A 9942-nucleotide genomic window follows, 5' to 3' on the forward strand; every position below is an offset into this window, starting at 1 on the left:
GCCAACAAAAATGGTTCCAAACAAAGCCACAGCACTGTTTTGCGTCTGGTGTTTCGTTCCTGAATGAATCAACTGTTTAAATGATTCGGTTCAATCGCAATGACTCACTTATTAACAGTGACTTGCTGCCACCTACTGGCGGTTTTAATTTCACATTTAAAGTACCTTCTCATTTTTTAAAAACAATTTCAAATATCAGTATTAACGTTTTAGGATTAAAATATCAAAACATTATTTATGCATTTGTAACTGCAGATTAAATGCATCCATGTCTTGCATTAAACAGTGTGTATATGCATCTAAATGCCACTTCAGATGCAGCTTCTGAATTTTGTTGGTAATGATTTTATTTGTTTGGTAACAGCCCCAAATGTCGTATTATTGTAAATTACTTTATTGATTAAATGTAGCCTAAGAATTTTACACAGTTTGACACAATTGGACAAAGAAAAAAATATGGCTTTACAAAGGTAAAAAGTGCCCATAAAGGGTAAAAATAATTTTAAACTTGTTGGAAAATATAAATTTCTGTCACTGCTGTGAACTGACCACCACACAGAGTCAGCTGTCCATGGCAGTGCTGCAGCGCAACACACTCAGCAAAATATCGTCTGATTATCATTATCAATAAAATCCCAGAAAAATATGGCACACCCCTAGGCTAGATATTTAATTCTTCTTTGCTTAGTTATTGTTCGGTACACCTAATTCACTGATCATCGTAAAATAAACTTTTATCTAGGTTTTCTCAACGATAAAAAGGACAAGACAAAAAAAAAAGAATAATATTTAGGCTATATAAGGTTGTTTTTTTTGTTTTAGTTTTTTTGAAGGGGGCGTGGGGGGGGGTCTGGTTTTTGGGGACCCCCCCAAGAGGTTTGACACAATTCGAACACTGTTTAAAAGCATTATTTTTCCTTTGGGCGAGAAAAATAAATCATAATAATTCGAATATTTTTTTTTACTAAATATAATTAATATGGAACTTTACATACATAGGTTATTCAACTAATGATCTTTGTCTTATTTGTATGTACTGTAATTTACATATCTGAAGTCATTATCATTAAGACAGTGCGGTATCAATTATTATGACGCCATAGAGCGCATTTAAAAGTTTAGAATGTTGGCGCGCGCGGTATATAAAGCCATGGAATTCCGTGAAACATTTTGTGGGTTTGTAGTAGTGGTCGAAGACGAGAGTTGTTAGCGGTTATCCATGTAATGGGACAGCGAATTTCTCGAGTTATCCCGGTGAATGATGGCGCGGTGTACGATCACCATCCCAGTACACCCCCAACACCCGACACCGACAAGGCGGCGGAGCAATACCTACATCTGCGCGATGAGCTGCCTGTCGATGCCGGTGAGGGAGACGCCCAGAGGAGGGAGGAGGAGCGGAGGGAGGCATGGGGTGAGGAGGAGAAGAAGAAGAAGAGGGAAAAGAGGTTCTGGAGGCTGCCCTCTTTGCTCAAAGCTGCCAGAAAACACCTCAAGATGATCCGCCCGGGTCAGACTGAGGTGCAGCTTATTGAGTCACCATCGCCAGCCAGCAGCGCTGATGGTAAATTATATGACTGTGTGACAAAAAATTAACCTTGATATGAGTATCCATTAATTGCATAATTAATTATTAAATAAATACTGTCCTTAGGATGATTTTCAGAAACAACAACAACAAAAAATCCTTATTAAAGTTAAGATATGATAATAAAATATTAGTCTCCAATGTTATTTCCTTAAATTTGAAATCTTAATTATTTTTAATTTAAGTTTTTTTTCTCCTTTGTGCTTTCCCTCACCCAGACTATTTAATGTCCCCTTGAAAATAACCACATAAAAAGTGTCAAATGCAATTATTTCTCTTTTAATAGATGACATTATGTGCCGCTATGAGCTGGGTGATCGTCTGGGGGTGGGCGGGTTTGGAGTCGTTCATGAAGCGAGTCGTGTGGAGGATGGCCTTAAGGTGAGTACAAATAAATGAGAACTTATGCAACTGTTTTTTTCCTCATCCTTTTCACATCCTGTCCACAGTCTTCAGGTTTAATGAGTGGAATTGTATGACCTCTGAGCACATGTGAACTGTTTTACTTTTGTTTTGTTGATCAGGTGGCAGTGAAAGAAGTCATGAAGACACACGACATGGAAGATCTAACTATTGTAAGGCATCTCACTCACTATTTTCATTTAAAACATCTCAGATGAACTTTAATCGCAGACTATAAATGGTTTTTCAGTAAACAAACCATTTTAAAACTGTCCATCTTCTAGCCTGATCATCCAAACCCCCTACCTGTGGAGATCGCCCTTACACTCCTGGCCAACAAGGGACCCAGCGAGCCAGGGATTATAAAGCTGCTGGACTGGCAGGACCATCGGGACAACTATGTCATGGTCCTCGAGTGTCCGTCGCCTTGCGAGAACTTAGTTAGTTTCTTGGAGGGCCACGGAGGCAGGCTCGATGAAGGTTTAGTTCGGCACATCATGCGGCAGGCAACGCAGGCGGCTCGCACGTGTTGTTGCCGTGGCGTATTCCATGGCGACATAAAGTTGGAAAACTTCATCGTGAGCAAGGACACCCTGCAAGTCAAGTTGATTGACTTTGGGTGTGGAGACCTCATGAGAAAGTCCGCCTACACGACATTGTATGGTATGTATTATCCCTCAAAGCTGACAGAGGAAATGCTTTGGTAATGCAAACTTGCATACGAGATGAAATCTCTTTCCTCCAGGCACCATGGAGTACTACCCTCCTGAGTACAGGGTCAAGGGCAAGTACCATGCAAAGTCTGCAATGTCGTGGTCTCTTGGGGTCATCTTGTTCACGATGCTGTGCGGCCGTTTTCCAACTGGCGATGACCTGCACAAGACCGAACTAAACCTTTGGTCAGAGCCTGGACTGTCAAAGGGTGAGCTCTTCATCACATAAAAAGAAGTCTGATTCCAATTATCATATAAATGCTCTTCCAGATTTGAACTCACAACTGAATAGTGCAGATGTAAAGGCGTCAGGTCATAATGAGATGTCGCTTCCATGTTTCTGCACAGACTGCTGCCGTTTGATCTGTAGCCTTCTGCAGAATAAACCTAAGCGGCGGCTCGGTCTGGGAAAGATCCTTCACCACGACTGGTTTCAGGTACTGAGCCTGAGATCAGCCACATTTGCTTTTGTAATGTAATGTATTTAGGCTAATGTTTTGTTTGGTGTGTTGTTTCAGGTCTCCATATAAGTCGTGGCGAAAAGGAGCTTCGACCCCAGACATTTCTCCAGTCCCCTGTCAGCTTTGCGTCTTGCGGGCTGGCAGGAAGACTGTCCATCCCTCCGTGAAGCCTCTGCGTCTTGCGGGGCCGGCAGGCCATGGTTGCGTCTTGCGCCATGGCCTGAAGCAGCAGTACTTGCGTCTGGCGGTACTGCTTGCTTGGGGATGTGTATTTAGTCATTTAGCAGACGCTTTTATCCAAAGCGACTTACAAATGAGGAGGCCGTCACGCGACACTGCCGTGACCCCTGCCGCTTTAAACTAAGCTTTTTTATACCCGTCTAACAAAATACTAAATTAATTCAGCTGGACACACTTTCCTTATTTTTTCCACAACAAATGGCCAAGCAAGCGCAGACACTGACAAGATACGCGATACAGAACGAGAACAAACGTGATATCAGCACGTCTCCACACAGTAAATATGTATATATATGTATAAATATGTATAAATATGTGTATATATGTATATAGTTTTTTTCTCAGAGCCTGGATGGTCTAAAGGTAAGATCTTCATTTAAAAAAAAAAGTCATCTAAATAGCGCAAATGTAAAAGCTTCAGGTCATAATCAGATGTCTTTCCCATGTTTCTGCACAGAATGCTGCCGTTTGAGTCTCCTCCACCAAGCGGCGGCTTGTTCTGGGGAAGATCATTCACCCTGACTGGTTTCAGGTACCAAGCCGAAGATGAGCCAGTTTTTACACATTTGCTTATGCTGCTAATTTTGAATGGGAAGAAATTACATATTAAGTGTAATGTATTTAGGCTAATGTTTTGAGTTCTGTGTTGTTTCAGAATCCTATATAAAGAGCTCCAACCCCAGACATTTCCCCAGTCTTCTGTCAGCTTTGCGTCTTGCGGGCTGACAGGAAGACCTTCCATTCCTCCGTGAAGCCTCAGCGTCTTGCAAGGCCATGGTTGCGTCTTGTGCCATGGCTTGAAGCAGCAGTACTTGCGTCTGGTGGTGCTGCTCGCTTAGGGATGCGTATGTCTCTGTTCCATCACTGCCTCTACAACATGACTGCATCAGTCTAAGAGATCCCTGTCTCAACTGCACTGCTCACCAGAGGTTCCTGCCATGGCCAGCTTAAAGGCATGTAATGGGCGTCCTCGTCTCAGAGCTCCACTGCCCTGGTTCCTCTCATGGCTACCCACAAGTCCAAACCATGATGTCCCAGAGGTTCCTTCTACGGTGTTCCAGGTTTCCCAGTCTTGCTGCTCTGGTACCAGAACTTCATGTAGTGTCTACCTGGTCTTCAAGCTCCAAGGACAGTGAGGTCCCTGCAAAGTCAGCTGGGTCCCAGAGGTTCTAGCAATGGCCACTCAGAGAGGTTCATGTCTCAGATGTTCTTCACATGGCTGTCCCAGATGCACTGCTCCATGTGATGTATGCCCCGGGTCCCAGACGTATCTGTAATGGCTGCATCTCATGGCTGTCCCAAACCCTGTGCTCCATGTGATGTAATTCCCTTTTATGTTCCTATAAAGGGCTGCAAATAAAAAAAAAAACATCTTGTTAATACATTTAAATTATGATGCCTCCCTTTTTTGCATTATTTTTTCCTATGTGTTGGTTATTTTGGATAAAATTTATAGAATTTACTTTTGTTTCTTTTTTTTCCAGGTCACTGCATAAGACGCTTCCTGGCGCCAACACCCCCCCCCCCCCCAAAATTAAAAGATTTTATTTTTCTATTCACAGTAAGTTGGTAAGTGCCTTTGATTGTGGTTGTGGTTTGAGTTAAGTACTCACAGAAGAGGTGAGTTCAACTAATTCATAAAGGTTTATAGGGTCTCACAAGATTAGGTGCAGAGAGAGTGAGCATTGAAAAGGGAGTATGACCCAAAATTTAAATATTTTATTTTTCTATTCACAGTAAGTTGGTAAGTGCCTTTGATTGTGGTTGTGGTTTGAGTTAAGTACTCACAGAAGAGGTGAGTTCAACTAATTCATAAAGGTTTATAGGGTCTCACAAGATTAGGTGCAGAGAGAGTGAGCATTGAAAAGGGAGTATGAACCTCAGTGCTCCTTCCTTAGCCTAGAGAACATGAGGGAACATAATATCATCAGGTAACAAAGTTAAATTCTTATAAATCTATTAACATTTCATAGATTGCAAGAAAAAGCCCTTATTTGCCCTTATTATTGAAATTGTATCATACTTTATGTAAATTAAGTGAATGTGTTTGGGTTATTTATTTACTTACTTATTTTTATACTACTGTAATGTCTTATGTTCAGTGAATATATGAATCTCTGTTAAATACTTGTCTCATGTCAAAAAGGAAGAAAAATAGCTTGCATTTTAAACTGAAAAGATTAAAAGGTGAAAAAAGATGACAAAGGGCGTTTTAGTGTTTGCTTGTCTTCTGTAATTTTCTGTCATTTTTTTACATCTTGTATTTTTATTGTGACTGCATGTCACTATTTTACACAGTTGAAATGTTCATGTCCTCCAGAAGGTGGCGATAGAGAAGCATCTCTGTGCACCGTCACCAGGCCCGTAAAATACTTTTATCAGCTTTATCAAAATGTTGAATGACATGCACATGATGTAAGCTAATAATAGCATCGCCATCATTTTGTTCAGGTATTTTATTTTTATCCTAAATGTTTGTTTACTCTTCAACTAGGTGTATAGTTAACAAAGACTAAACAAGATAAAATACTTTTTTTTTTTTTTTAAGTTTTTTAATTTAAGATTTTTTTAAATATATAAACATCTTTTTTTTTAATTTAAGATTTTTTAAAATATATAAACATCTTTAATAATTATGCATTTTTTACATTAATTATATTCACCAGACTATATGTATATGTATATATTTAAGACTATAATTAAAGTACAATAGTTATAGTAAGACAAATATTTCCAGAGTAGACCATAATAGATTATTTTTCTACATGTTTGTTTATTAGTTTTTTATGTTCTCGTCAGATGAATGTCCTGTGCTGTGCATTTTCGAAAATGTAAAATAAATAAATAATGGAAACGAAGCAAAGGGTATAAATCATGATACAGTGTGTAGCCTAATGTATTCATGCAAAAGCTGAATAACTGAACGCCTTTACCAAAACTGCCCACTTCTGTTTATTTTGAGTCTTCTGCCGTATCTATTTAATTTAAGCGAAACTTCACTGAGTTCGCGTGACAGCCTAAGATTTACTGTACATTTACATATGGTGGGGGTGGGGGAGTTTCGTCCAATTAGACTAATTTCATGTTAAGTGATGATAACATAATTAGCATACCTTCTGTCCAAACTAAACGTCTCATTTCATTGATAAACACCATAATTTCCACCCAAAACATGACCACATATAGGGGAGAAGGTTCTCATCAGTTATGAGATTTTGAGTCAAATGTCCAGTTACACAAATGCTTATTTTCTCTAGCAGTTGTTTTATATGTTGGTTTCAATCATCGAATTCAATGTTATAGCTGCTGGACAGGGAACACAATAAAACCACACTGAGCGTATGCTACATTCAGTCAATAGTGAAGGCAGGTTTTACTTAAAATAAATAAATGTCGGGTCGTGGCAAGTCGTTTTAAAATGAATGCAATTTATGACTATTTTTTAAAACAATGGTTCTATGATTTACGTTTTACATTTTTGATGTTTCGTGAATTGCTTTTTTGTTTTATAACTGTTTTATTCTGCTAACAACCTGTTATTCCAATGGCAGATTCCAACGTAAACAACTAACCCATTACAATGTGACAACATGCCCCGCTATCGTACGAACTGTATATTTTTCCTCCTCCGGGCATTAACAGTGAAAAAGTTCAGTAGGTGTTTTTTTTTTTTTTGCATTTATTTTTTTGTAGTCAAGACTTTAAGGTTTGTATCTACACATAAACTTTTAATAATGAACCTACATTGAGACATTAAAAGTTTGACCACTTGACGCTCATCTATAACATATTCTTTTTTATTTTATTTTTTAAATTAATAAGTAGGCCTATCCATTGTTTTAATCTTTAGTTAAACAGGTTTTTGTTTTTGGGTTCAGCATGAACCTCAAATGCTTATCACATGAATGATCTCGATGCATACTGGATGAAGTTAACTGAGGAGAAGTGTGACTGTGGGAGGGGTTGCCAAGCAGCAGTTCATTCACCTCAAGCTCCCCGGACAGGTTAAATACCCCTCCCGTGACGCGCACTCGGGCACTCTCGAGTAAACCCTCAGAGACGAGCACACTCAGCGGGGCTGATCGGTGAAACTCATGTTTCTAGAGGGAGAACGGATTATGAACGCGTTCGGGCAGCAGCCGTCGAGCCAGCAGACCAGTCCTCTCCAGCACCACAACGCGCAGGACATCCTGGACATGACCGTGTACTGCGACACCAACTTCAGCATGTACCAACAGAACCTCCACCATCACCACCACCACCACGCGCAGAGGCCACCTGCGCATCCTTCCAGCTACGGCCTGGGCGAATACACCTCACCCACAGCCAACCCTTACCTGTGGATGAACAGCCCGGGTATCACCTCATCCCCCTATCTCTCAGGCCCGAACGGAGGCTCTTACATTCAGTCAGGATTTGGGTCGAACCAGCGGCAGTTTCTTCCTCCTCCCACGGGTTTCGGAAGCGCAGATCTCAGTTGGCTGTCCATTTCAAGTCAGCAAGAACTTTTCAAGATGGTCAGACCGCCTTATTCCTATTCAGCGCTGATTGCGATGGCTATTCAGAACGCGCAGGATAAGAAACTGACGCTCAGTCAGATCTATCAGTATGTGGCGGAAAACTTTCCTTTTTATAAGAAAAGCAAAGCCGGATGGCAGAACTCCATAAGACACAATCTGTCCTTGAACGATTGCTTCAAGAAAGTCGCGCGGGATGAGGACGACCCTGGTAAGTTTGAATGTTCTTTATTCACAGATCAAAAATTCGACTTCGTTACGCGTGCATAATTATTACGCATTAGATTTCAGTGATATGCTAACATATTTTTTTCCGTGTTTCTTTAAAGGGAAAGGAAATTACTGGACTTTGGACCCCAACTGCGAGAAAATGTTCGATAACGGCAACTTCAGAAGGAAGAGAAAGAGAAGAGCCGACGGAAACACCAGTAATTTGTCTGTAAAGTCCGAGGACGCGCTGAAATTGGCGGACACGGCGAGTCTGATGAGCGCTTCCCCGCAGAGCCTCCAAAACTCTCCGACCTCTAGCGAACCCAAATCGTCCCCTTCACCATCCGCAGAGCACAGCCCGTGTTTTAACAACTTTATCGGTAACATGAACTCGATAATGGCTGGAAACAGCAACGGGATCAGAAGCAGAGACGTCAGTTCTGGACACTTGGGGGATTTTACGCACAGCATGTCAGGACATGAAATTGCCCCTCCATCAGAACCGGGCCATCTCAACAGCAACAGACTAAACTACTACTCAGCATCCCATAATAACAGTGGCTTGATCAACTCGCTCTCCAACCATTTCAGTGTCAATAATCTCATATACAGCCGGGACGGAACAGAAGTTTAGAGTTTGTGAACCTCTAATGTGCTCTGTGAGTACATGGACAGTCTGTTTTTACATTAGACTTCATTTCTATACACGTTCACCTCAGTCGCACAGTTCATTTTCATTCAGATTGCCTGGTGTTTTGGGATGCATCAGCAAGTGGGTTTGCAAAGTGCATCATTTACATTTATTCTGCTATTGTTGCACCAAACTGTGATACCTAACAAGTCCACACATGTCTATTTCCTAGGCCACCATAACAAGTGCCTTGTTTTTTTTTGTGTTTATTTTTTTTTTTTGTAGAACAAATGTAGATATATTATTTAATTTGAATGTTTTTGATCTGTAAATAAACATGCATATATCTGAAATGCCTGTAGCATCAGTTTCTGTTTATTTGCTGTTTATATGATGCTTTCCCATTATCTGCTCAATGGCACAACACACACAAACACCTAGTGCATCTCAGTGTTCCCTCGCGATCAGTGGGTGGCCGTATAGATGCACAAGACTGTAACGGCAATTAAGAAATATTTGCATGTTTATGTAGTTTGTTTACAGTCGCTGGCAATTATATATTGTTTGTTTGTGGATGGCTGCAATCAAACAGGCAGTTTACTGACAACTTTTAATTCGCTTTTGCACTAAAGTACAGTTTAGTTTTACACAGAAATACACTTGAAATTTGAGTGAAAATGTGTTGTTGATGTGTTCATAAAAGGCTTTTTGAAACCCTACATTTCAAGGTAATTTAACCAGCGCCCATCTTTTTGCCATAACAGCTCAACTCCAGCAAACATATTGAGTTGACAATTATTTATCAAAATAATTTCAGGTTTAATCGAGTGTTTGAATTAATCTGTGCCCCCGCTGTGTCATCTCCTAGTTGCTTTCTGCAAAAAGCCAGACACATTTAACTCTTCAATGTCCTCATTATCTCAGGGAAGTTTTTCAGCCTGTTTATTTACTGTACAAGCTCTGGTGTTGAATGGCACGGACTCATTTGGGTGATGGTGTAAATAGCCTCATATGATCCGCCGGTTTATCTAGAGATTCAACTTCCCCTTCTACCATTAACTCACGTCCAGGCTGAGCTGCATGAAAACAATAGGTGAGACTGAGACATTTTCCGCTTGTCGCTTTGCATACAGCCGATTTCGACAAATCATCACAGCTTCATATCTGGAGAGTTCAAAAG

At 40.5% G+C, this 9942-nt stretch overlaps 2 protein-coding genes across 2 annotated transcripts; both read left to right on the top strand.

Annotated features, from left to right (window-relative positions):
- Window positions 1–1882: 1882 nt before the first annotated feature.
- On the top strand, window positions 1883–2932 carry LOC107724374 (serine/threonine-protein kinase pim-2-like). Its single transcript, XM_016533283.1, has 4 exons — window positions 1883–1969; window positions 2113–2163; window positions 2275–2653; window positions 2736–2932. Exons 1-4 carry the CDS (start codon window positions 1883–1885, stop codon window positions 2930–2932), a joined length of 714 nt encoding a protein of 237 aa, XP_016388769.1.
- Window positions 2933–7462: 4530 nt separating this feature from the next.
- Window positions 7463–8804, top strand: LOC107724373 (forkhead box protein I2-like). The gene is made up of 2 exons (XM_016533282.1): window positions 7463–8132; window positions 8251–8804. Exons 1-2 carry the CDS (start codon window positions 7499–7501, stop codon window positions 8763–8765), a joined length of 1149 nt encoding a protein of 382 aa, XP_016388768.1. The 5' UTR covers window positions 7463–7498; the 3' UTR covers window positions 8766–8804.
- The last annotated feature ends 1138 nt before the right edge of the window (window positions 8805–9942 follow it).

This window comes from Sinocyclocheilus rhinocerous, unplaced genomic scaffold, assembly GCF_001515625.1.
Source record: "Sinocyclocheilus rhinocerous isolate Xijiao unplaced genomic scaffold, SAMN03320098_v1.1 scaffold3169, whole genome shotgun sequence".
Classification (NCBI taxonomy): domain Eukaryota; kingdom Metazoa; phylum Chordata; class Actinopteri; order Cypriniformes; family Cyprinidae; genus Sinocyclocheilus; species Sinocyclocheilus rhinocerous.